The sequence below is a fragment of the Piliocolobus tephrosceles genome, chromosome 14, assembly GCF_002776525.5.
Source record: "Piliocolobus tephrosceles isolate RC106 chromosome 14, ASM277652v3, whole genome shotgun sequence".
Taxonomy (NCBI): domain Eukaryota; kingdom Metazoa; phylum Chordata; class Mammalia; order Primates; family Cercopithecidae; genus Piliocolobus; species Piliocolobus tephrosceles.
The window spans coordinates 6,099,891-6,126,300 of record NC_045447.1 but is presented as its reverse complement, the minus strand read 5'-3'; the positions used below and the strand labels follow the sequence as shown (position 1 = coordinate 6,126,300).

Sequence of the window (26,410 nt, the reverse complement as noted above, 5' to 3'; positions counted from 1 at the left end):
GCAGGTGGAAGATGTAGGCTGGGGGAGCTTCCATGCCTGCAGCCCCAGCAGCTGTTGTTAACCAGCCACCAGGGGGCGCCCTAATGGCGGCCAGATGCCCACTGCCCTCCTTAGCCTTGCCATCACTCATGGGTCCTTGCTCCCCTTCGCCCCTTCTGCTAGGTGTGTCCCAACATCCAGCCTACGGGAGCGCAAGCCTGGCTGCACTCTGAGGGTACAAGAGGGGCCCAGGGGCGGACGGCCTTTTCAGAGGCAGGATGCAGACCCTCTCTCTCTCCCAGGCTTCTTGTCCTTCAGCAAGGCCACCTGAGAACTGAATTGTAAATTCCAGCCTTGCAAGGAAGGGGAGGAGGCTGAAAGACAAGATAAATGAATAAATAAAAACCTATTGGCTCTAAATGCACAATGAGAATTAATAGGGATGAGCTCTCAACCGAGGATTCTTGGGCAAGGACAAAATTGCAATGAGGGCTGTGGGAGAAGAGAAGCCGCCCCCACCCAAATTCCCAGGGCCTGCCCCAGAGGTCAGCCCAGAAAGGCTGCGGGCCGGGTAGGAAGCAGGAAGGGCGGTGGGCAAAGGTGTCTCAGCCCCTCGCAGGGCAACTGCTACTTGCAGGACCCCTTCGAGATGGGGAGGGCATGACTGGCATTGGGAGGTACCCCTTAGTGCTCTGCAAGGCAGGGCTCCCGCCGGCTACCTGTGCTCCCCGTGACAGGAAGGGGAAAACCCTTCCTTTGTGCCTTGGAGACAAAAGCTAGCCACCCGAGACTCAGGGGCAAGCTGACGAGCAGGAGTGAGAGACGGAGAGAGCTACTGCCCAGGCAGCCTCACCTTGATAGAGGTGCAGAATCCTAGACTCCGCCCCACACCTGCTGAGCCAGAATCTGCCTTTCAACCGGAAGTCTCTGGAGCGCTGGGGTGGAATTGGTCCACGGTGGTGGATGAAGCCTGTCGTTGACAAAGGGGCCGGAGGTCTGTGGCTCCCATGGGGTCTGTGCAGGTTAAGGGGAGGGCATTGCTGAGGGGAGACAGGAGCCAACAGGAGAGCAGCAGGGGTCCTGGGAATGGGGGGATGGAGCTGGGAGCCTTGCTTGCCAAGGCAGGGTGGGAGGTCTGTACTTCTGAGCAGGAGCCAGTGGAAGGTACCAGAGAGAGGCAGCACTAGCTCCTGACAAGAGCTACAGGCCTGGAATCTGAAGCCCTGAGCTCACATCCCAGTGTTGTCACTTGGGGGCTGGGTGGTCTGAGGTGAGTCATTCAAATTCTCCAAGCCTCAGTTTCCCTATCTGTAAAAGGAGTATGATCGTGACTGCCTTGCCCACCTCACTGACTTCCTAGGAGAGGAAATGCCTCTCACAACATACCGGAAGGTGCTTGGCGGAGACTGTAAGTTCTGTTCTAGTGTGAGGCTTGAATATTATTGTTTATCCAATCTTGATAAGCTTGATGTTTCCACACGGACATGGGTGAACATTCGAATTTCAGCCATGTCAGAGTCTCCAGCATACAGAGGCGTCTTGGCTTTGGTGGACAGGAAAGCCAAGGGCAGACTGTGAACGTGCATCTTTGAACACACATCTTACTCAGTTAGAACCTGCTTTAGCTTCTCAGTGCCTCAGTTTACCCAGCTGCAGAGCAAATGGTTCCATTCCTCCCACAGGGGGTCTGCTGGGCTGATGAATGCAGATGGCAGGCAAGTCCTGGAGTCCTCGAGCCACTCCCCCCCATAACATTGAACACCACATGCAGAATCAAGGTCACAGACGCTCTGCCTCCTGCCCGACCTCGATGATGGTGAAATGTTTCCATCCAACAATGCAGAGCTGACCAGCCCGATGGCTCTGGCCTCCTTCCCCCTCTGTGTTTCTGGCCGCAGCCTCCCTTCTCTCGCCATCACACCCGTCCAGTTGGTAGGTGTTTCTAGGTCTGACCTCATGCCAGGCGCAGTTGTGATGGGAAAGTGAGATGACTAGAGAGAACTGAAGCGAAAAACAAGAGAAAACACAACAGACATTGAAGACAATGCCCAGCTAATAACAAATGGTGACACCGGCACCTGATATGACAGGAGCTGGGGAAGGAGGAGTGCGTGCCCCCGCCCATGAGCTCTCCCAGCCGCTCCAGCCTTGGCCCGTGCTATCTCCTCCACCTGAATGCCTGCCCCTTCCTTCCTTTGTTTTCAAGGCTTCCGCTTCTACCCAGATAACCCTGGCTCCTTTTCAAGGTTCAGGTTGGACCCTACCTCCTCGTCCAGGAGGCCTTCTCTGACTCCCCTGCCCAGTGAGGTAAGGAGGCCCTGTTTGGTCATCATCCTGCTTACTGACTGGCCTAGCAGTGAAGAGCTCTGGCCCTAGGGATGGAGAGTTTAGAATCCCGTGCTGTGTGATCTTTGATGTGAGACCTAACCTCTCTGAACCTTAGTTTCTCAAATGGGAGCTATTAATAGAACGTGCGTAGGAGACTGTCATGAGCACGATGCTTGGCACATAGTAGGTGCTCACTGCGTGCTGGCTGTTGGGACCCATTCTCTAACTTTAGATGTCTGCTTTCCCCCTGGACTGTGAGCTCCTCAAAGGCAGGGCTGTCTCGCTATCTTTGCATCCCCAGCACCTCCCTCTGGGCTTGGTCAGTGCCCAGTAAGCATTTACTGAATGAATGGATGCATGGGAGGAAACATGGTGTGATCCAGGAACGCTTCTCAGAGGAGGCAGGATCAGGGCTGAGTCTTTTTTTTTGGAGTCAGAGTCTCGCTCTGTGGCCCAGGCTGGAGTGCAGTGGCACAATCTTGGCTCACTGCAAGCTCCGCCTCCCGGGTTCACGCCATTCTCCTGCCTCAGCCTCCCAAGTAGCTGGGACTACAGGCACCCACCACCGCACCTGGCTAATTTTTTGTATTTTTAGTAGAGATGGGGGGGGGTTTCACCGCGTTAGCCAGGATGGTCTCGATCTCTTGACCTTGTGATCCACTTGCCTCGGCCTCCCAAAGTGCTGGGATTACAGGCATGAGCCACCGCACCCGGCCAGGGCTGAGTCCTGAAGGAAGAACTGGGGTTTGGGTCACAACAAAGGAGACCCTGGAAGCCGCTGATTCTCTCCACTGCAGTCCCTGTTCCGTGGGATTTGCAACTGGATGAAGCCGGGAGGTCTGCACAGCTCTGTCCTTAAGTCAGTTGCAAGTGACTTTGGCGCCTGAGCTGCACCAGCCGTTAAAGCCACTCAGTCTCTTGAAATGCCCGAGGCAGGGCCCAGCCTAGGACAAGAATAGTTCCGTGAAATGACATCTTGTTGCACAGTGAAGTCTCCCTTCTGGGCAGTAGACAATGAGAAGACCGAGGCCCAGGGCCCACGGAGTGAGATCCTTGCTTCTGACTTCCCTTGAGGGAATGGGGTTGGGTCCAGACACCCCGTGGAAGGCAGGCAACCATGCGAAAGGGCCCAGAGGGGGACATCTTTCCAAAGAATGTCGGAGACTTACAGACCCCAGACCTTTCTGGTTTGCATGTCCCCACCTTCTTGGGCTGTCTTCCTCTATGCTCCCTAGCCCTGATGTTTAATCCATTTCCCTGTTTCTCATTTATTGTGGGTATAATCAAAAGCTGCCTCCAATCCCACCTGCAACGAGGCAGGCAGTGGACGGACGGATGGACGGACAGACAGGCAGGTCGCACCATGCTGTGGATGTGAACTTGGGCTTCCGGAGGGAGCAGACGGGACTCAGGCATATCCCGCACTTCTGGGATGTGGAACTTGGGATAAGTCCCTGGTGGCACTAAGCCTTGGTTTTCTCGTCTGAAACTGGGCGTGGCACTGGACACAACCTCAAAGGAAATGTGTACAAAGAAGATGAGACCAGGTGTGTGATGCCCTCAGCTGGGTGCCAGCACAAAAGGAATGCTCAAAAAAAGGGCCAGGCGCAGTGGCTCACGCCTATAATCTCAGCACTGTGGGAGGCCGAGGTGGGTGGATCACCTGAGGCCAGGAGTTCAAGAATAGCCTGGCCAACATGGTGAAACCCTGTCTTTGCTGAAATTACAAAAATTAGCTGGGCGTGGTGGCGCTCGCCTGTAGTCCCAGCTACTTGGGAGGCTAAGGCAGGAGAATCACTTGAACCTGGGAGATGGAGGTTGCAGTGAACCGAGATCGCGCCACTGCACTCCAGCCGGGGCGACAGAGCGAGACTCCATCTCAAAAAAAAAAAAAAAGTTGCATTTTTATTTTTTCTAATTCTAGAATTTAGCTTGAGGGACAGAAGAGGACCCCATAGGCCAAACCCATAGCCAGAGGCACAGGCGGTGCGCTCAGAGGTGGGCCTTGCAGGATGGGAAGGGTCAGGAGAGTGAGGGTGTGGGCAGAAGGTATGGTTGGTGCAGAGATGCAGGGAACAGGGCCAGATGATTCGAGAGGAAAGTGTGTGGGTGACAGACAGGAGACAGTCCGCTCCCCCTTCCCACCTCATCCAAGCCCCTGTAGGTCTATTACTGTGCATCTGACCGCTGCATATTCTGAGACTTCTCAAAGCCCACTGAGTGTGGGACCTGGGGTTCAGCCTTCCTGTGTCTGGCTCCTGACCGCTCGCTAGGGTTAGGAGGGATTAGGCCATGGGCTCTGAAGGAGCAAGAGGGGCAGGAGGGCAACTGAGGGGTAATGGTGGGAACCCAGAGCAGGGAAGCTCTGCGCCACGGGGCTGGTCCAGAGCCCACCAGGCTGGACCACGTGGGCGCTGAGCCGTGGCCCCTGACCGGGGCTGACCTGGCCAGAGTCCCTGTGGCCAGTGCTGATGCAGGGCTCCTTCCTGGAGTGGCCGGGCGATGAGGAATGGGAGAAACGGCAGATGATGCAGGAACCGGTTCTGTTCGGCTTTGGTTTGCAGGTTCCGATTTGTTTTTCATCAGCAGCAGATTTGCTTGAATATATGAAAATGTGTTTCTAATTCGCAGAGCACACACCAACTGCTGGCGGGGGAGGGGGCAGTGCATAGGAGCAGAATGAACGCCACGGGGAGCCAGAGTTCTAGGCCCTGGCTGCTGAGAGACCAAGGATACGCCCCAGCCTCAGTTTCCCCAACTGAGCAACAGGGGGTTTGGCTAGATTAACCAGTTCATTCGATGTTCCCTGGTGATTGCCAGGTACATTCCGGGAGTTTAGGGAAATCCAGATTGGTCAGAGACAAAACCACACAAAACGGTGGATTCCAGTGCAGACAGAGGGATCTCAGATGTATATACCTCGGGCTCAGCATAGCAATAAGCATTTTTAAAAAGATTTAAAAACATTTTTTAAACTCAGGTGAAATTCACATAACATAAAATTAACCAGTTAATGTTTTGGCGGGTGCAGTGGCTCACACCTATAATCCCAGCGCTTTGGGAGGCCGAGGCAGGAGGATCACTTGAGGCCAAGAGTTTGAGACCAGACTGAGCAACGTAGTGAGAATCCATCTCTTAAAAAAAAAAAAAAAGTCTTACTGTATCTAACGTAAAACTTGCCTTTTAAACTATTTTACAATATACAATTTAGTACATTCACAGTGTTGTGCAACTAGCATCTCTACCTAGTCCCAACACATTTCCATCACCCCGATAGAAAACCGTGCACCCGTTAGTTACTCCCCATCCTCTTCCCCTGCCCCTGAAAACCACGAGTCTACTTTTTGTCTCCATGAATTTACCTATGCTAGACATTTCATGCAAATGGAATCAGATAATATGAGGCTCTTTGTGACGGCCTTCTTTCACTGGCAAAATGTTTCCAAGGTTCGTCCACATTGTCACGTGAATCAGTGCTTTGTTCCTGTTTATGGCTGTGTAATATGCCATCATGTGGACACACCATATTTTGTGTATCCATTTCCTAACTGATGGACATCTGAGCTGCTTCCACTTTCTGGCTATTAGGAGTGATACTGCTGTGGACATTTGGGTCCCAGTTTTTGCATGTGTGTACGTCTTCATTTCTCTTGGGTGTCTACCTGAAAGTGGAGTTTCTGGGTCACAAGGTAATTCTATGTTTAACTTTTTGGGGAACCGCCAAACTTTTCTACAGGTGCTGCACCTCTTATGTTCCCACCAGCAATGTACGAGAGTTCCAGTTTCTCCAAATCCTTGTCAACACTTCTTACTGTCTGGTTTTGTTTTGTATTATTAGGACGAGCCTAGTGGGCATGGGGCAGTATCTCATTATCGTCTTGATTTGCATTTCCCTGATGGCTAATGATGTTAGCCATCATGTGCTTATTAGTTGTTTTTTGTTTGTTTGTTTGTTTGTTTTTGTTTTGTGTTGTTTTGAGACAGAGTCTTACTCTGTCACCCAGGCTGGAGTGCAGTGTGGCGATCTTGGCTCACTGCAACCTTCACCTCCCGGGTTCAAATCATTATCCTGCCTCAGCTCCCAAGTAGCTGGGATTACAGGTACACGCCATCACACCCACCTAATTTTTGTGTTTTTAATAGAGACAGGGTTTCACCTGTCTCGAACTCCTGGCCTCAAACGATCTGCCCGCCTGGGCCTCCCAAAGTGCTGGGACCACAGGCGTAAGCCACCGCCCCCGGCCTATTTTAACTTTAATAAACTCCAATGTATGTATTTCTTCCTTTTGTTGCTTGTGTTTTTGGTGTTGTATCTAAGAAACCATTGCTAAATCCAAGGTCAGCAGTACTTACCCCCATGTTTTCTTCTAAGACTTTTACAGTTTTAGCTCTTATATCTAGGTCTTTGATCCATTTTGAGTTCATCTTTGCATCTGGTATAAGGGAAGAGGTCTATCTTTATTCTTTTGCATATGGAGATTCAGTTTCCCCAACACTATTTGTTGAAGAGCCTATTCTTCCCCCACTAAATCCACTAAATGTTCTTGGCAACCTTGTCAAAAATCAATTGAGCATAATCTATGCACTTACTTCGGGACTCTCTGGACTCTCATATCTCTTTTTTTTTTTTTTTTTGCAGTCAGAGTCTTGCTCTGTCACTCCAGTGGCGCAATCTCAACTCACTGCAGCCTCCACCTCCCGAGTTCAAGCGATTCTCCTGCCTCAGCCTCCCAAGCAGCTGGGATTACAGGCACCAGCCACCACGCCCGGCTAATTTTTGTATTTTTGGTAGAGACGGGGTTTCACTATTTGACCAGGCTGGTCTCGAACTCCTGGACTCAAGGGATCTGCCTGCCGTGGCCTTCCAAAGTGCTGGGATTACAGGCATGAGCCACCACGCCTGGCCTCAAATCTATTCCTCTGAAGCATCGAACATTCTATGTGCACTACTTCATCGAACCCTCTGGGATAATCCGCACAGTAGAAACTATTACTCTCCTGTTGTGCCCATTTTATAGATGAGGAAACTGAGACTCCAAAACTGAGTGAAGTCAAGACTGAAACTCAGATCCCAGTCATTTAATGACTATGCCACAGTGAGGCCTGAGGAGGGGAAAAACCCAAACGGTTACCCTTTCCTCCCCCTCCCCACCCTCATTTTCTTTTCCTTCTTTCAGGCTGGGATGTTGACTTGGATTCTCAGAGCAGGGGCCTTGGAAGGAGATGCTGTGACTTCTCTCTGGCCTCCAAATACCTCCTCAGCCTCCCCTCCACCTCCGTCCCTCTCCCACACAGCCAGGCACTGTTCTGTCCTCTTCTTTGTCCCATGGTCCATGCTTGCATGTAGTAGGTACTTAATAAATGCTAAAGATAATTATTCATCACTTCAAATAGAGACACACGACTTAGAAGGCATGCTGGAGATTGTCTAAGGCCAGAGAAACCCTGACATCGATAAGCATGGTACAGCGAAATTGATGGCTCCCGGGAAAGGGGACCCCAGAAGCAAGTGGCTGGTGTCCCTCTGCCTTGCCTCAGGCCCCTGAGTTCCCCAGTCCACCCCCAGGAAGTCCTGGGCTCCTGTGAAGACAACATAAAACCACTAATCAGGCCAAGTGCAGTGGCTCACGCCTGTAAATCCTAGCACTCTGGGAGGCCGAGGCAGGTGGATTGTCTGAGCTCAGGCGTTTGAAACCAGGCTGGGCGACATGGTGAAACCCTGTCTCTACCAAAAATACACAAAAAAAGAAAAAATTAGCTGGGCGTGGTGGTGATGTGCACCTATAGTCCCAACTATTCAGGAGGCTGAGGCAGAAGAATTGCTTGAACCCGGGAGGCAGAGGTTGTGGTGAGCCAGGATTGTGCCACTGCACTCCATCCAGCCTGGGCATCAGAGCAAGACTCCATCTCAAAAAAAAAAAAAAAAAGAAAGAAAGAAAAAGAAAAAACCACCAATGAGATCCATCCCTCTCCCTTCTCATTTCCTATGGGGAAACTGAGGCCCAGAGGGTTGGAGTGACTTCCTTGAGCCCCCATGACGAGCTTCAGACCCTGAGGCTCCACCCCAGGCCAAGGGCTCTCAAAGAGGTAGACTGGAGCCATGAGGACCCTCCCCAACCAGGTCTCTGGCCATCTACACATACCCTGGATCTCACTTCACGTGATGGCATCTGGTGGGGGACACGGGATGCCTGCCCAGATGCCACTGCAGCCAGCGGGGGGCTGGAGCTGCCTCTTCAGGGTCAGTGAGGGTGATGCATCCACTTCCCAGCCTGCTTAGGTGAGCTCCCGCCTATGTGTCACTACTGGTGACTCTGGCACGGCTCAGAGCAGGATCTTGGGGGCCCTGAGGGGATCAAGAGCGCGCCCTAAGCCCAACTGCCAGCCGTGGTCCTCTCTGTGGTGGCAGCATCACGGAAGGTGGACAGAAAGAGTGCTCTGTGCCAGGAGGGCGAGGCCGGATAGGATGGTGGCGGGAACGCTGGCGGTCACAGCAATGCTGGCAATCATGGCGTGGGTCTCAGTGGTGTGCTAGACGCCTGGGAGCCTCATGAGTGAGAGGCTGGGGCACACGTGCTTCCGTCGTGCCACACACCAGTGGCGATTCAGAGAAAGGCGCTGTGCAAAGCACCCCATGTGCGCAGCTTTTTGCCTGCTCGTAACAGGACGGAGCCAGGTCAGAGTGCAGATGAGGAGAGGGAGGTGCGGGGAGGTGGAGACGCTGACCCAAGTTTGCATGGCCAAAACTGGGATCAGTCTCCAGGGCCTCCGTCACTGTCCTGTCCTGCCTTCTGTCACACAGGAGTCCGAGTGGTCATTCTGAAATTGAGAGCTAGCAGGGCTGGGATCTCACTGGGTGGCCACAGAGGGATCCCCTGACCTCTTGCAGTCTCATTGGCAGGAGGGAATTGTATTGGAAGATCCAGGTGTGTGGATCCCTGTGAATCTAGCCCTGGAGTGTTCCAGAACTGCCCACCCTGTGGAAAGGGACTCGGGCCTGTCTTCAAGGACCTGGCATCCTTCTCTCCCAGTGCAGTTTATCTTGGGGACCGTTTGGGCCTCCTCAGCCCCTCATTCCACCTCCCTCCTGCTGCCCAAGTCATTCGTCCACTTGACTCCAAGAGTCGGCTGGGGAAATAAAAGGAAAGAAAACACGGCCAGCCATTTTCCCTGGGCCGGAGCAGAAGTCTGCTGTCGGGCAAAAGGTGAAGAACAGACCAGTGAGAGATGAGCCCACGGTGCTCCTGCCCTCTGCCAAGGCAGGCCGTCCTCTGCTGCCAGCCTGTAAAGAGGGCGGCGTCCCTCCCTCTCAGGGATCAAGAGATGGCCAAAAGCAGGTGGAGAAGCCTGTTATCCAGAGTGCACCTTGTCTCTACCCCTGTCCCCACTCAGGCACAATCCAAAACCTTTGCCCCCAGTTCTGGGGCTGACACTGTCCTGGGGCCCAGCTCCTAGGGACGGAGCTCCCCCGGGCACTGGCTGCCAGGAGCGGGGTGGCCCCGGGGAAGTCTCTTCCCATTTCAGGGTATAGACTTCCTGCCTGTAAAATGAGGGAGTCTGCAGGTCAACCTCAGAGTCCCACTGTACCCCTAGATTCTGCTTCAAGGAAACAGAGAGAGAGAGGAGAGAGAGAGAGAGAAGGGAGAGGTCCAATAACCTCCCAGCATCCAGGAAGACCCGGAGGGGAGAAAGGCAGGGAACCAACCCAGAAAACTCTGGAGCAGGAGCTTCTCACTGTTAATGGTCATGGCCCCACTTGAGAATCCACAGTGCTCTTCCCAGAACCATGCGTGTGCACGTGTGTGTGCAAACGCTGGGCTCATGCAGAGGCACACACACACAGATAAGGTTGCAAACACTTTCAGGGACTTCCCAGATTACCCTGAGTCCACCTGTGGTCACTTTCGGTCAACCATCTGGCCTGAGCAGGTTCTGTCCTCTGAGATCTCTTTACCCTTAGGGAAATCAGGCTTTGGTTTCTTGTAATTGACAGGTCCAACTGTCTCAGGACTTTCTTTTTTTGTTTGTTTGTTTTTTTTTGAGACAGGGTTTCACACTGTCACCCAGGTTGGAGTACAGTGGTGCAGTCTTGGCTCACTGCAGCCTCGACCTCCTGGGCTCCAGTGATCCTCCCACCTCAGCCTCCTGAGCACCTGGGATCACAGGCATGCACCACCATGCCTGGCTAATTTTTGTATTTTTGTAGAGATGGAGTTTTGCCGTGTTGCCCAGGCTGGTCTTAAACTTCTGGGCTCACTTTCTTTTTTTTTTTTCTTTTTCAAGATGGAGTCTTGCTCTGTCACCCAGGCTGGAGTGCAAGCGGCATGATCTTGGCTCACTACAACCTCTACCTCCCAAGTTCAAGCAATCCTCCTTCCTCAGCCTCCCAAGTAGCTGGGATTACAGGCATGCACCACCATGCCTGGCTAGTTTTTGTATTTTTAGTAGAGACTAAGTTTCACCATGTTGGTCAGGCTGATCTCCTGACCTTAAGTGATCCGTCCACCTCGGCCTCCCAAAATGTTGGGATTACAGGAAAGAACCACCGCACCCGGCCACAGCCAGACTGTCTTGATTCTATATCCTTCTCCTCCTCAGAGCAGCAACATCGAACATTTGTTGAGTGCCTCATGTATACCAAGCCCTTAACCTAAGCTATAGCTCATTGAACCCTCACAGAAGACTTAAGGTAGAGCTTGTATTTAGACCCGTTTTGAATATGAGAAATCTCAGGTTCAGAGAAGTTAAGCCACTTGCCCAAGGCCACACAGCTTCAAAGTAGAAGAGCCTGGCATCTCCAGCCTGGGCCGCCCGGCCCGGCGTCCAGGTTCCTAAACGGGCTGCTCAGCTGACACGAGTCTCTCTGGATCTCAGAAAGCGCCTGATAGACGGAGGCGGCTGTCATCTGTGTGTGTGTGCGTGCATGCGGCCATGTGTGCTGGTGAGCATACTGTCCCTGTCAGCCTCTCCTCCCCCGGCACACCCCGGCGGTCTGGAGGAGGGAGGGCCTGGAGGAGTGACGGTGGCGTTTCCCACCCCCTGCCCTTTGAGACACGATGGAGTCTGCTAATCCAGTTACTTGATAATTCACTTATTTCATGTCTATTTGGCAGCAAGCGTGCTCCCACGCACCAGCTCCAGGGAAGGCGAGGTGGTTTTGCCTGGAGGAACCCGATCTGTTTTTCTGGGGAAGGAGTGGGGAAAAAAACTGCACCTAACAATGGACAATAATGGGCCTAAAAATAGAGGGTGGAGGGTGCAGGGGGCGGAGGAGTGCGGTGTCTGCCAAGGGAGGGCTCCAGGCCTGTCTGCTTGGCACGAGGCAGCCCAACCCTCCTGCCCAGTTACCTGCTCCTGCACTGGGTTGGCTGCCTCTCAGCCTAGAGGAGGGGCACAAAAAGGAGGAGGGCCAAGGGGGTGGGGGGCTGGGTGGCCTTCCTTGCTGCCTCTGCCTGCTCCAAAACGGAAAACTGTCCCACCCAGGGGGTCCTCGAGGCAGCAGCCACGACCTCGGGTGGACACTGCACCCCATCAGTCCCGACTAGCTGTGATGCCCGGGGCCTTCCCCCAGGGGCTCAGGCATCAGCTGAGAACTGCAGCTTTGGGTATGGGCTGTCTCCCAGCAAGAAAGGGAGGTGTCAGGGTTTTGTGGCTCTTTTCCATCTCCCAACACTTGGGGCAGTCTTCTCGAAGGCCTCAAGTCCAGCGGGCAGCTATGACCCCACCAGGGTGGAGCAGGCAGGGACCGGGCTGCCCTCCGAGCCACTTGGATGGCTCTCAGTCGGGGTGCACACTGGACTTGCCTGGGAGCTTTGCTTTCCATTCCCCCCCGCTGTCTCAGCTGCCCCCCAGACCAGCTTCAGCAGCCTCTCTGGGCAGCCCAGCAGGAGGAGGCATTAAACCTCCCCAGGTGGTCCCAGTGCACAGATTGAAACCTCTCCCAGGCCTGCCCCGGAGCCCTTCCCGCCTGAAGCATCTTGTTGTCTTAAAACGGAAAGACCAGGAGGAAGAGAATTCCATGGCCTGCCTCGGCCCTCTCGGAGCCTCTCTCACATCTGAGCTGCAGGTTCTCCGTCCTCCTTCTGGCTGCCTGGGTGCCAAGGGGTGCCGGCTCTCCAGTCTTGGGAGAGGGCCACCTGAGCCCTCACACTTTGTTCCCAGGCTCTTCCCCTGTCTTCCTGGAAGGAGGGGGCCGGCCAGCATCAGGGCTCTCCCTGGCGCTGCTTAATGTCAAGCTGCCCATCTGGCTCCTGGCCTCCCTTTGGCCTTCTCTCCTGTGCTCCCCACCAAGCGCCTGGCTCAGCGACATGCATGTGTTAACCCATCGCTCCCTGCAGCATTTTGTGCGTCTGGCCTGGCCCTTTGCTCAGTCCACCTACAGCGCCATCCTCTCAGACTAGTCGAGTCTCCCTCCACCTGTCCTGAGCCCAGATGAAATCCCACCTCCCCCAGGAAGTCTTCTGACTGCCCCAGCCTGTCACCTCCAGGGCGTGTCATCGGTGCCACTCATGGGGACCAGGACACAGGTGACTTCTCTGGTGGACACAGCAGAATGGTTGACATTCCCGCAAGCGAGCAAAGTGCCCGAGTCACCCCAAGTGTGACCTTGAGCAAGCGCCTGGCTCGGGGGGCCTTGGCTCCCCCACCTGTAGGTAAAATAACAGGAACAGCATCATCATGGGGGTGCCCTTCCCTGGGCCACCTGGACCAGCCTCTCAAACCTGGCCGCACATCTGAGTCACCTGCTGAGGGTTTTGGTTAGTTGGTTGGTTAATTACTTGATTGTTTAGTTTGTTGGTTTGTTTGTTAGCTTTCAATCTGGAGTAGAATTTCTGACTTCGGGGCCCAGGAATGTTGCCACACCCCTCCTGTCCCCAAGTATTGTCATTGTTTTCATGGGTGGCCAAATCGAAGAGCTGCTTCTCTGGGGCTACTTGGCGCAGGAAGGATGTTCACAAATAGTTGATGAATAAGTGAATGAATAAATAAATGAAACTTACCAGCCCAGCCTCACTACTCACACCCACCCCCCACCGCCAGCCAGGGTTTCATCCACAAAGGGGTGTACCTGTCCACGTGTCCCCAGGTGTGAGCAGACCCAGTGGCTTTACTCTTTCCTTGGCCCCGCCGCCTCTTAACTCCTCAGAGACCAGCAGGAAGACACCCTCGGAGGCTGCAGCTTCTGGCTGTTCTCATGGGCAGACCCCGTCCATCGGGTGCTGTGTGTACTCCTGAGACCTCGTTCTGACTATGGAACACCCAGAGAGGGAAGGGGCTGAGGACGGGGAGTCACTCCACTGTGTCAGGCTCTCCCCCTGCCTTCCTGGAGTTCACAGTGGGGAGGGGACACACCCGTCATTAACCGAAGAAGCCACTGGGGAAAACTGTGACCCAGTGCTCCCCTGGGACTGGGGGGCAGGGGCCAGGGGTGTTTTCCCTGAGGAAGATAAATTTAAGCAGACACTTGTAAAAGGCTGGAGGGAGAGCTGCAGACAGAAGGTGACTCAACCTGAAAGCTCAGCGGGGTGGAGGGGGCATCCAAAAGGCGGGAGAGACTGGCCAGTAGAAAACGAGGCCAGAAGCCAGGCGTGGTGGCTCACACCTGTAATCCCAGCACTTTGGGGGGCTGAGGCGGGTGGATCACCTGAGGTCAAGAGTTTGAGACCAGCCTAGCCAACATGGTGAAACCCAGTCTCTACTAAAAATATGAAATTAGCCAGGCGTGGAGGTACATCCGGTAAATCCCACCTACTTGGGAGGCTGAGGCAGGAGAATCGCTTGAACCCGGGAGGCGGAGGTTGCAGTCAGCCAAGATCATACCAGTGCACTCCAGCCTGGACATCAAGAGTGAAACTCTGTCTCAAAGAAAACATGGCTGGAAAGACACGAGAGAGAGGCAGGGCTGGTGGCAGAGCCAGGCCCAGGGTTTGGACTTAAGAAGGGGAAGGCCCTGGGGCTCTGAGGTGGAACTGGAGACATGTGGATGTTTACGAAGGGAAGGGCCGCTGGCTGCAGGTTGAGAATGGGCTGGGCGTGGGGAGGCTGGAGGGGTCGGTGGAGGCCCCAACCAAGGCAGGGCAGGGGAGAGCAGAGTGAGCCTTTAGGAGAAACCACTGCTGGGGACCAGGCTTCACCCTCAGCCCATCTGGAAACGTCTTTCAGTTGATGCTTCCCCACAACCCCCTTCCCTGGCCTGCGCCTCTGTTGGAACCTGGCTGAGGCCCTGTGGACCAGCAAGAAAGGCCAGGGCAGCTCTCAGAGAAGAGGAGACGGGCCCCTCAAAAGGCCCCCAGGATCCGGGGAGGGGATCCGAGGAGAGGCAGCTACCAAGCGCCCCAGCCAGGGGGACCTGCCCCTCACCCCACCCTGGCACTGAAACCCTCAAAGCCACTTTTTTCCTCCCTCCGTGATAAAATATTCATGGCGGCAGAGTAGGCCCTCTTTGGGAAGGCTGCCTGGGTCTAGTTTATGCTTTGCACAAGCTTTTAAAGAGCAGGGCGCTGTTCCTACTCTCTAAGCATTTTCTAAGTCCTGAATCAATAATGCACTTTTCTGGGCTTCTCCGGATGTAGCCCTCTTCCTCTCGGTGCCCTTCCCCCACCCGCCCCCTTCTCTTTCTTTCCCTTTTCTTCTCTCCCTTTCTTTCGTCCTTCCATCTCTCCTTTTCTTTTATTTACTTTTTTTAAAAGTATGAAGGTGTTGAGCTGTTTGGGTGGCCAGTGAAGCCTTGAGTAGGGAGTGGGCAGGAAGGGAGTCACCAGATTGAGCCCCTGTGTGTGCAGGGAGGAGGGGGGGGGAGGAGGAGGAAGAGGAGGGAAAGGAGGAGGAGCAGCAGCAGCTGAGCACTCCTGCTGGCCCTGGTAGGGAAGTGTTTGAGGATCACTGAGTTCCTGGTGTGGGAGAGGAGGAGGGCTTAGCCTCACCCAGCCTCCCTCTCTCCTTTTTCTAATCAATTAGAAAATGTTGGCAGCATAGCCAGAGAAAAATAGGGAACCTGGGACAAAGAAAAGATGCAAAGCACCCGCCAAATTACAGCCCCACACTCAAAGGAGGGAGCAGTGGGGTTTGACCTATCTGCCTTCTGTGGTAATGAAACCCCTGTTGCCAGAGGTATGTAAAAGAAGGGGAGCCTTGCCCTGTCTGAGACAGATGCCCATGTGTCTGGTCCATCTTGTCAGTCGCCTGTGGGGGGCCCCAGGGATGCACGGGCACTCTTCAGCTGGGATAGCATTTCCCACCCCAAACATTCCTGGAAATCTGGCTGTGGGAAGAATCCACGTATGCCCAGGGCAAAGCAGAATGTGTCCTTTAAAAACACAATAATACATTTTTAAGTTCCTGGAGAGATTAACCCTTGTCTAGCCAGAGCCATGGCAATGCCTCTCCGCCCGCCACACTCTGGCGGTTCAGCTGACGGAGATCAGTCAATCAGGGGTCTGCGGTCCTGGTGAGCAGTGGGTGCCCGCACCAGGCCTGGCATTTCATCCTTGGTCTCTGAGCTTGGCTTCCCAGTGGACCCTCTCCCGGGCAGCTCGTCTGTCAGGGCAGCCCAATGCCCTCAGGTCCTCCGAAAGGATTTCAGGGTGTTCCGTGGGGACAACCCGAATTGTGATAAGAATACTAAGCAGTCATTCTGCTAGAGCAGCATCTCCAAAGCAGAGTGAGGCCCACGGGTGCCCACCGCCTCTCCCCCAGGCAGCGTCCTACCTGGGTGGAACTGCCTGGAGCCACTGCAGAGGGTCCTTGCTCCGTTAGGAAATGTTTGTCAAATACCACTGTGTGCAAACAGCTGTCGGGAGTGTGGCGCAAAGGTGGGCAAGGCCCCTGCTCTCCCAGAGTTCACACTCACAGAAGGTTCTGGAAGGAGGAACACTGTGGGCAGTGTTGAAAGGCCTAAAGTGCTCCCTTTCCTCCCAAATAATGCGGGGTGAGGGGTGGCGGGGAGAGCTGCTCTGGGCAACCAAAGAACTGAGATGCGTTTTCTGGAGTTCTGCTTGGGCCAAGGCAATTCAAGAGGTGGCCAGAGACTCTGGGTTCAAGGTGGACCTGTGCCCAGGCGACACCCACTGTGGCCCGCCTGGGGGAGGGGCAGGGGCGGTCGCCGTGGCGTCTGGAGGCTCATTGCTGGGATAAGCGAGTCCCTGGGGAGGCAGCGCGCAGAGGCTTGGAGGCGGAGGCTCGCTTGCCTGCCCCTGCCTTAGTAATTGCTTGGAGCTGGGAGGAAAATTGCTCCAACCAGAAAACAAAACAGAAAAGCCACCTTGGCCAGCTGCAGCTCCAGCTCCGTAAAATGCCAGGTCGGTTTACGCTGATTCACGAGCAGGGAGGGTGACCTTGCTGTCTGTCATCCACGGCCTGTGCACGAAGAGAATCCGGAAAGGGAAGGAGAGAGAAGCCTGCACGCTGGGGAAGGAGTTAGTGGCACAGAGAGCAAGAGGGACAGCGATCAATGAAACCATAGAAGGAGAATAAGACACACACACACACAGCGAGAGAGAGAGAGAGAGACAGAGAAAGAGAGAGGGAGGGAGAGCTCAGAGAGTTAGAGACCATCAGGGCCGCTAGAATTAGAATCAGCTCTGAACAGAATCTCCGTTTCCGCTTTGTTAATAATTTATCCCCTCTGCAACTTTTCTTACCAATAAATAGGAAGTAATCTGTTAAGGAGAATTCCCCCAGCACCCCGGCTTTCTCCCTAGAGTCAGGGGAGAAGAATGTCTCTGTGCCCTTCCTTCTTAGCAGCATGAGGGGCCTGAGGAACCTGCAGAACTTGAGACTTTAGGATGTCAGGGTCAGAGGCGGACAGCGCACTTCTGCCCGGTCATTACGTAAATGGGGAAACCAAGGCACAGATAGGGCAAGGCCCCGACCAAGGTCACACATGGTGTTAGGGGCAGTCCCCTGAGTCCAAATTCCATGGCCCCACGGGTCAGGGCACCTACTGATTTATGCACCTGCCCAAGCCATAGGGTTTCTCCCGAAATGGCAGAGGCCACGTCCAAGGAGGAGGGTGGGGCTAGCTCGGCTGCCTTTCCTCGCCTTCTCCCACCATTGCTTCCCCCCCGTGCTTGAGTCCTGGCCTTCTACCTCGGCACCCACACCCAGGGCCTCTCCTGGGCAGCCTCCGGCCTCCCACCTTGGATGCGGCAGCAGCCTCCCATCCTGGTGAGGCTGAAGGGCTGAGGATGAGAAGGGTTCCGCTGGCAAATCAGCAGGCAGGTTCCAAAAAAATCTGTCAGCTGCTAAACTGTTCCCCAGGCCTGCCCGTGCACCTTGGTGTCAAGAGCTGTGCCGCCTGCCTCTCCATGGAACCCGAGTCTGCCGGAGCACAGTGCGGCCCAGGCAGCGGCATCCTTCTCCTTTTGGGTGAAGGGCACCACTTCCCAATTTGTCTCAGAGCCCAGCTCAGCGGGCCGTCCCCTGGCTTCTTGTCTCACCTTGGCTCCTGCTGAGCCGCATGACCCTGGGACATTGCTCAGCCTCTCCTAGTCTCGGTTTCCTAAGGATCCCTGAGAGAATGGGAGGTGGGGTTGACGCACATGGAGCACCCAGCACAGGGCCGAGGTGGAAGACATGCTCCCTAACGGCAAGGCCTGCTGTTTGCTGAAGCACCAGGCCAGACAGTGGTCATGAATGTTCTCCCAGCATCCATCACCCGTGAGCCAGCATCACCGAGGCACTTGCCGTGGTTCACCTAGCGTTATTCCTATGACAACCCTGTGAAGCCAGTGCTAGCAACCTCATTGGGCGTTCATTCATTCTACGAAGATTTCCCGAGTCTCTGAGGAGGGCTGGGGGCTGGGGCCGGAGTGGGGACAGGATCAGATGTGGTCGCCGCCTGCGTGAAACTTCCCCTCCAACTGAGAAGCCGAGGTTCTCAGGGAGGAGAAAGATCTCTTCCTCATCCATCCTGTTAGTGGCTGAGGCCCCCTCGTAAAAGACAGATTAACACAACCAAAGCATATGAGTGGATTTAATATAAGTTTTATGTGAAAAAGGCTTTCTTCCTTTCTTTCTTTCTTTTTTTTTCTTTTTTGGCACAGTTATGGCTCACTACAGCCTTGACCTCCTGGGCCTAAGGGATCCTCCTATCTCAGCCACCCAAGTAGCTGGGACCATGGGTGTGTGCCACCATGCCCGGCTAGTTTTATTTTTTGTTCTTTGAGGTTTTTTTTTTAGAGAGATGGCATCCCCCTGTGTTACCTGGCCTCATGGAGCTTTCATAAGGAATGAAGACCCAAAAACATTGGTAAACATCTATTTTTTATGCTAAGTTTAAGGGAGAAATAGTCATGGAGAACTATGATTGGCTTTAAAAAAGTATCATCTTCTGGTGATAAACTGGTGAGAACTTTGCAAGGCCTGCATGTCCAGGTCCCTCTCTGTGACCTGGCATCTTTGGAGATGAGAATGTTCTGTCCTCCGGGCATTGGGAGGGCACCTCTCAAATGAGCCTCATGTCCTGCTTCAGGGAAGAAGGGCAGAGGAAGGTCAAAGTGATCTTCCGCTTCTGTGGTTTTCTTAAATCCCTTCAGCTTAAAAAAAAAATTTTTTTTTTGAGATGGAGTCTCACTCTGTCACCCAGGCTGGAGTGCAGTGGCACGAGCTCAGCTCACTGCAACCTCTGCCTCCCAGGTTCAAGCAATTCTCATGCCTCAACCTCCTGAGTAGCTGGGACTACAGGCACGAAACCCTACGCCCAACTAATTTTTTATTTTTATTTTTTATTTTTAGTAGAGACAGGGTTTCACCATATTGGCCAGGCTATTCTCAAACTCCTGACCTCAGGTAGTCAGCCTGCCTCGGCCTCCCAAAGTGCTGGGATTACAGGCATGAGCCACTGCGCCCAGCCTAAAATATTTTAAGAAGGTTTTAGGGTAGCGTGTTCCAGGCCTCATCGGGCTCAAGGAAACTGGGGGACTCATCCAAGCCTGTGGAACTCGTGTGCAGTTAAGGGAGTGAGCCAGTGCATCCCACCGCAAACCGCAGAGCCCTGCCTGAGACACCCTGGCGATTTCGTCCCAGCTGTGAGATTTCATCCCAGCGCAGGCTTGGGTGCAAGGCCAGCTACACGACGTTGTCTGTTCTTCTTCATGAGACTTGGTGACCATTCCAGTGACCGCCCCTCCATGGGCTCCTTCGTCAGGGGCCCGGAGGTTCAAATGGCTGGGCTTCCCACGGCCACATTTACCTCCGTTCTTGCTAACGGTTCACTTTCCCATTCAATTATGTTTTTTGCCTGCAGCTTGCCTACGATGTTTACAACCTGGCCTCTGACTTTGACTGTACCCTTTGCACAGAAAATAACATAAAAGGAAAAGCATTTAAGCTCCCATCACAAGGCTTGAAAAGCATGGCATGAAATGGTTTCTCCATAGAATATTTCATGCCAGGAGCTCAGGCTTGGCGTCTGTGTAGGAGGCTCCCCGTCACCCAGTTCTCTGGTGCTATGGGCCTGGCTGACTGCCTTCCCTTCGCTCTGCCCACCCTCCTTTGACTTCTAGCCGCACTGCCTGACTTTTCCGGTGACTTGCCTGTGTGTGTCCAGGGAGACAGGAGAACTGTAGACATGACAGGCTTGGTTTCCCCAAGATTCCTCAAGGTTGGGTCCCGTGGAATCCAGGGGGTGGGTAAGTGATATGCGGCCATGGGTGCTTAGTGTCTTATCTGAGACATGGAGCTGACTGGAGCACCTACCTCCCTGGGGGTTGCTGAGAGGGTGCAGGGAGGAGCGGCTGTGAAGTGCCCAACCCAGCCCAGGCACAAGGCTGGCACTCAGCAAATGTTGTGATCATCACACTCTTCTGAGTCAGCAGTTCCTAGGACGGTCCATGCCATGAAGCTCCTGAGTTTCTCACGCACAAGCCTGGTGGTCTCAGCCTCACCTCTTCCTCCTGTGGAAGGTTGCTGGGAGTGGAGTGTCCCTGAGTTAATACAAAGCTGCTGTTTCAAAATAATCGCTCCCGTTTGGAGACATTTCCCAGGGATTCTAGATAGTGTGAGACACAGACCATCTCACATGACATTCGGTGAGAAAACAGAGACTCAGAGAAGTCAAGTGACTTCGTCAAGGTCACACAGCCTCAAAGGAGAGAGCTGAGAGGGAACTCAGGGCTTTCAGACCCCAGGGCCCAAAACTGTACGGAAAATGGGTATGTTACTGCATCTTTCTAGAGAAAATCCCAAGGCTGTTTTTAAAAATCAGGGGTATGGTTTTTGTTGTTGTTTTAATTTTCATGAAATATTTAAAGAAGTAGCTACTATTTTTGATGCTATCACAGGGCAGCTTTGGAGCCATCCTGAAAAGCTAGAGGTGTGCCTAACGGTCTTTCCCTGTGTTAGGCCACTTTGTTCTGACGGCTGTTTTTGTGATTAGTTGATCTGCTGTCCTGGAGATGGGTGGAAACGCACAAACCCCGAGGAGGCTGGCAAACCTTCACCCCCGCTCGGAGGAGACACTCCCAGTCTCAGCCCCATCGCCACAACATTATCAGCTCTCAGATGCTAACTGGGGACTGGGGTAAACTGGGCTTCTAATACCCCGGTGGATCCTCAGAATTCCCCCAGTGAAGAACAGAAGGTCCAAGCTCAGTGGCTCAGGCCTGTAATCCCAGCACTTTGGGAGGCCGAGGCGAGAGGATCACAAGGTCAGGAGATCGAGACCACGGTGAAACCCTGTCTCTATTAAAAACACAAAAAATTAGCCGGGTGCGGTAGTGGGCGCCTGTAGTCCCAGCTACTCAGGAGGCTGAGGCAGGAGAATCACTTGAACCCGGGAGGTGACGCTTGCAGTGAGCCAAGATAGCGCCACTGCACTCCAGACTGGGGGACACAGTGAGACTCTGTCTCAAAAAAAAAAAAAAAAGATTGATTCAAGTCAGGAGGGCCTCCTGGAGGAGGCACATGTGGGAGGGCTCTGAAAACCAGAAGGACAGAGAGTGGCAAAAGGAGCACAAGCTCCGAGGTGGGAGAGGACGAAGTGGCCTGGGAAATGGCACAGCTTCAGGGCTGGGTTGATAAAAGCTTTCTGGGGAGGTGAGGCAGTGTGACGCCACTTGGTGCCAGCGTACTAAGAAACCAGGCTGGTGGGGGAGACCCCAGAGAGAGCCTCTGGGGAAATCATCAAAAACTCCCGATTCATCTCTACCCCTCTGAGCCACTCCTCCCGGCCTGTTCCCTCTTTGTTCACCTGGGATGAGGCTTGTCTTAGCTCCAGCCACTATAACAAAGTACCACACGAGACCCAGGTGGCTTAACAAAAATGTCTTTCCTTGTTTTGGAGGCTGAAAGTCCAAGATGAAGTTGTTGGCAGGTTTGGTTTCTGCAGAGGCGTCTCTCCCTGGCTTGGAGCCGGCCGCTGTCTCACTGTGCCTTCCAAAGGCCTTTTCTCTGTGCACATGGGCCCTAGCGTCTCATCAGGCAGCCAAACTTCTTCTGAGGCCACCAGTCAGATTAGATGAGGGTCATCCTGAGGGTCCCATTTAACCTCAATCACCTCTTGAAAGATAATCTGTCTCCAAATACAGTCCCATTCTCAGATACTAGGGTTAGGGCTTCAACACAGAAACCTCGGGGGAACACCATTCAGCCCCTAGGAGGTCCCCAGGGGCATCAGAAGAAGCTCTGGGACTTTGGGAAGGGGGTGATGGCTGGGCTGGGGGAAAAGGGGCATGTACCTCAGTGCCAGAGCCCAGGTGCAAGCTCTTGGAGCGCCTGCCCACCACTCCTCCTCCCGAGTGGCACAGACAGAGACCATTCTGCGTCCAGGCTCAGAGCGCCCTTCCCGGCTGCCAGCTCCCTCACAGGTCAAGCCTACCTCCTCCAGCCCAGCACCTGCTACCCGCTCAGGCCTTTGGACCATCCCCACGGCCTCTCAGCCCCTCACCATTCCAGGCAACAGCACAGGACAGGGCAGCGTCTTGCCCAGAGTCATCTGGCCAGTGAGTGAGGAAGCTGGGAACCACCCTCCCCTGCCCCCGCCATGTCCCTCTGGTATCCTGGCTCAGCGGGCTTGCCAGTGGTGTGGATATCTCTGAAGGTAACAGCAGACTCCTCCTCAGAGGTGCCATCCGCTCTCCAGAAGGCTGGGGCCAGTCCTGCCCTGGCCCTGGCCTCAGTCTCCCCATCTGCTTAAGGAAGTACTGGACTTCATGGTGAGCTCCTGCCACTCGGAGGTTGCATGGGGGCCTGAGGACAGAGCTATTTTGGTCAAAGAGGGATTTGTGGAACCTGCCTCAATGAACCGAGGGTCAGCCCTGCCACTGAGGAGCCCCAGGCAGCCGGGGTACCTGTCCTCCAGTCTAGAGGATCGAAGCCCACAGGCTGAGGCTGCTGCAGTGGCGCCCGGTGGGGGCCGCAGGGGTGTGGCTCAGACCCTCAGAGGGTGGTGGGCCCCACTTCCCCCAAGGGGGCCAAACAGCTCATTTGAGAGTGAGAAGTTTTAACTTAGATCCAAGCCATTTTGTCTTTGAGCAAACCAGATGCCTGAAATAGTCATCAAAAACGGCCGCAAGTGGTCTGGAGCACTGTGTGGCTGTTAGTGACAGTGTTCGAGTATTTGTTTGTGTAATTAATTAATAGACTTAATATTTTAAAGCAGTTTTAGATTTACAGAAAATTGAGCAGATAGGACAGAAAGTACCTAAAACCCCATGCCACCCTCCCCCACCCACCATCTTTCCCCGCCTATTATCAACATCTTGCATTAGTGGGGGATATTTGGGGTTTTGGGGGGTTTCCTTAGAGACAGGGTCTCTCTCTGTCATCCAGGCTATAGTGCAGTGGTGCTGCATAGCTCACCGCAGCCTCAAATTCCTGGACTCAAGCAAGCCTCCAGCCCCAGCCTCCCAAGTAGCTAGGACCACAGGTGTGCACCACTATGCCCAGCTAATTTTTACATTGTTTTTGTAGATACAGGGTCTTGCTGTGTAGTCCAGGTTGATCTGGAACTCCTGGCCTCCAGTGATCCTCCCAGTTCTGCCCCCTGAGTTGCTGGGACTAGAGGCGTGTGCCACCACTGCACACCCAGTTTATTTTTTATTGTTTGTAGAGACAGGGTCTCTCTGTGTTGCCTGGGCTGGTCTCAAACTCCTGGGCTCAAGTGACCCTCCGGCCTCGGCCTCCCAGAGTGTTGGGATTCCAGGCGTGAGCCACCATATGAGTCATGTCTGACGAGCCATTGTTGATACATTATTATTAACTAAAGTCCACAGTTTACATGAGAGTTCGCTCACTGTGTTGTACAGGTCTATGGGTTTTTTTTGTTTGTTTGTTTGTTTGTTTTTGATACGGAGTTTTGCTCTTGTTGCCCAGGCTGGAGTGTACTGGCACGATATTGGCTCACTGCAACCTCCGCCTCCCGGGTGCAAGTGATTCTCCTGCCTTGGTCTCCTGAGTAACTAGGATTACAGGCATATGCCACCATGCCCGGGTAATTTTTTTGTGTTTTTGGTAGAGACGGGGTTTCTCCATGTTGGTCAGGATGGTCTCAAACTCCTGACCTCAGGTGATCTGCCCGCCTCAGCCTCCCAAAGTGCTAGGATTACAGGTGTGAGCCACCGCGTCCGGCCCGGGTCTACGGGTTTTGACTCATGCATAATGGCATGCATCCACCACTACAGTATTATACGGCATAGCCTCACTGTCCTAAAAATGCCCTGTGTTCGGCCTAGTCATCCCTCTGACCCTGGGAACCACTACGTTAGTGACATTTTCAGGTCTCTCTGGCCTGTTTCCATCAATGACACTTCTCACACCAAATGCATGGGTTTTCCACACCACCAACCTATTCTCTAGCTCTCTGGACACCAACTGGGTGTCTGATGATTCTGTTGAATTCTGACACTGCCCAGAGCTGGCGTCAGAACCCTCAGGTGAAGGGCTCAGTTGCAGCACACTGCCCCCACCTCTGAGGCAATTGCAAGTTCCTGCCTCCCATACCTGCCCAATTGGCTGCAAATTGGGGGTTCCCACAACCCCTCCCTCAGGTTTGATAGTTTGCTAGAATAGCTCACGGAACTCAGAAAGGCATTTTCCCTACGTTCACCTGTTTATCAAATTCAGGAACAGCCAGATAGAAGAGACTCACAGAGTAAGGGATCGGGGAGGGACCCAGAGCTTCCAGTCCCTCTTTGAGCACCTCAATGTGTTTACCAATCCTAAGGGTACAGGTAAAAAGGCTCAGGGGCCGGACGCAGTGGCTCACATCTGTAATCCCAGCACTTTGGGAGGGCAAGCCAGGTGGATCACCTGAGGTCAGAGGTCGAGACCAGCCTGGCCAACATGGCGAAACCCTGTCTCTACTAAAAATGCAAAAATTAGCTGGCCAGGGTGGTGCATGCCTATAATCCCAGCTACTTGGGAGGTTGAGGCAGGAGAATTGCTGGAAGCTGGGAGGTGGAGGTTGCAGTGAGCCAAGATCGCCCCACTGCACTCCATCCTGGGCAACAAAGACTCCATCTCAATTTAAAAAAAAAAATTAAATTAAAAAATAAAAGGCTCATGAAGGTGACTCAGCTAAGGAGATGTTTAAGAGAGTCGAGAAGGTGAATGGGAATTTTTGAGGCAGACAGAGTGGAAGGGCACATGAAGGACAGAGAATGCCATCTGCAAAGGCTCAGAGGTACAACCAGACAGAGGCAGGAGGACAGATGTCCTGGGGGGGCCCAGGCACAGTGTCACCAGGTGTGGGAGGGCAGGTTGGGGTCAGTATATTACAGAGTCAGGACTGCGTATTCCAGGCAATGGGGAGCCATGGAAGGCTTCAGAGCAGGGAACTAACACCCAGCCTTCTTGGTTATCTGTATTTAGAGCAGGAATAAGTGTGCATTTTCTTGGGAAGCCATGGGATTGCACACCTCTGCATGCATTGAGGAAATGGGCATAAATCCCCCAGCTATGTCTGCACACCAGAGCACAGGCCCTGTAGCCACAGAGCAGGCCTCTGGGCTTGCAAGCAGGGGCCAGGCTGGGCAGAGGCTTCCCAGGCCGTCCTGAGTATCCAGCACCCACCCTTCCCTTCTCCTCTCCCCGTTGCAGGAGAATCCCTACCTGTGCAGCAACGAGTGTGACGCCTCCAACCCGGACCTGGCCCACCCGCCTAGGCTCATGTTCGACAAGGAGGAGGAGGGCCTGGCCACCTACTGGCAGAGCATCACCTGGAGCCGCTACCCCAGCCCGCTGGAAGCCAATATCACCCTTTCGTGGAACAAGACCGTGGAGCTGACCGATGACGTGGTGATGACCTTCGAGTACGGCCGGCCCACGGTCATGGTCCTGGAGAAGTCCCTGGACAATGGGCGCACGTGGCAGCCCTACCAGTTCTACGCCGAGGACTGCATGGAGGCCTTCGGCATGTCCGCCCGCCGGGCCCGGGACATGTCGTCCTCCAGCGCCCACCGCGTGCTCTGCACCGAGGAGTACTCGCGCTGGGCGGGCTCCAAGAAGGAGAAGCACGTGCGCTTCGAGGTGCGGGACCGCTTCGCCATCTTTGCCGGCCCCGACCTGCGCAACATGGACAACCTCTACACGCGGCTGGAGAGCGCCAAGGGCCTCAAGGAGTTCTTCACCCTCACTGACCTGCGCATGCGGTTGCTGCGCCCGGCGCTGGGCGGCACCTACGTGCAGCGGGAGAACCTCTACAAGTACTTCTACGCCATCTCCAACATCGAGGTCGTTGGCAGGTAAGGCCGGGGGAAGCCCTGGATGTCACCTGCAACCTGGAATGCTATCCGTCACCTGGGATGTTATTGGATACCTGGGATGTTACCTGGTATGTGAAACATGACCGGGTTCTTGGGATGTTACCTGGTTCCCTTGAGGTTACCTGGTATGTGATACATCCCCTGGTTCTTGGGATGTTACCTGGTACCTGGGACATAACCTGGTTCTTGAGATGTTACTTGGTTTCCGGCAGGTTACCTAGCACCTGGGACATTACCTGGTTCCCAGGACATTACCTGATATTACATCATAGGGGCTGTCTAGGATGGCTGGGACTGCACAGACCCAATGCCTGAGCTTTTCCATGGAAGGAGGTGCATGTGTTGCAGGAAGGAAGTACATGTGTTGGAGGAAGGAAGTCCATGTGTTGGAGGAAGGAAGT

The 26,410-nt window shown here is 54.0% G+C and overlaps 1 protein-coding gene across 4 annotated transcripts in view; it reads left to right on the top strand.

The window, feature by feature from the left end:
* NTNG2 (netrin G2) overlaps window positions 1-26,410 on the top strand; it is a 68,467-nt gene that overhangs the window by 8,194 nt on the left and 33,863 nt on the right. For all 4 annotated transcript variants that reach the window (XM_026457157.2, XM_026457158.2, XM_026457159.2 and 1 more), the window contains one exon: window positions 25,345-25,988. In XM_026457157.2, coding sequence (XP_026312942.1) covers window positions 25,345-25,988 — 644 coding nt within the window. The remainder of the gene's footprint in view (window positions 1-25,344; window positions 25,989-26,410) is intronic.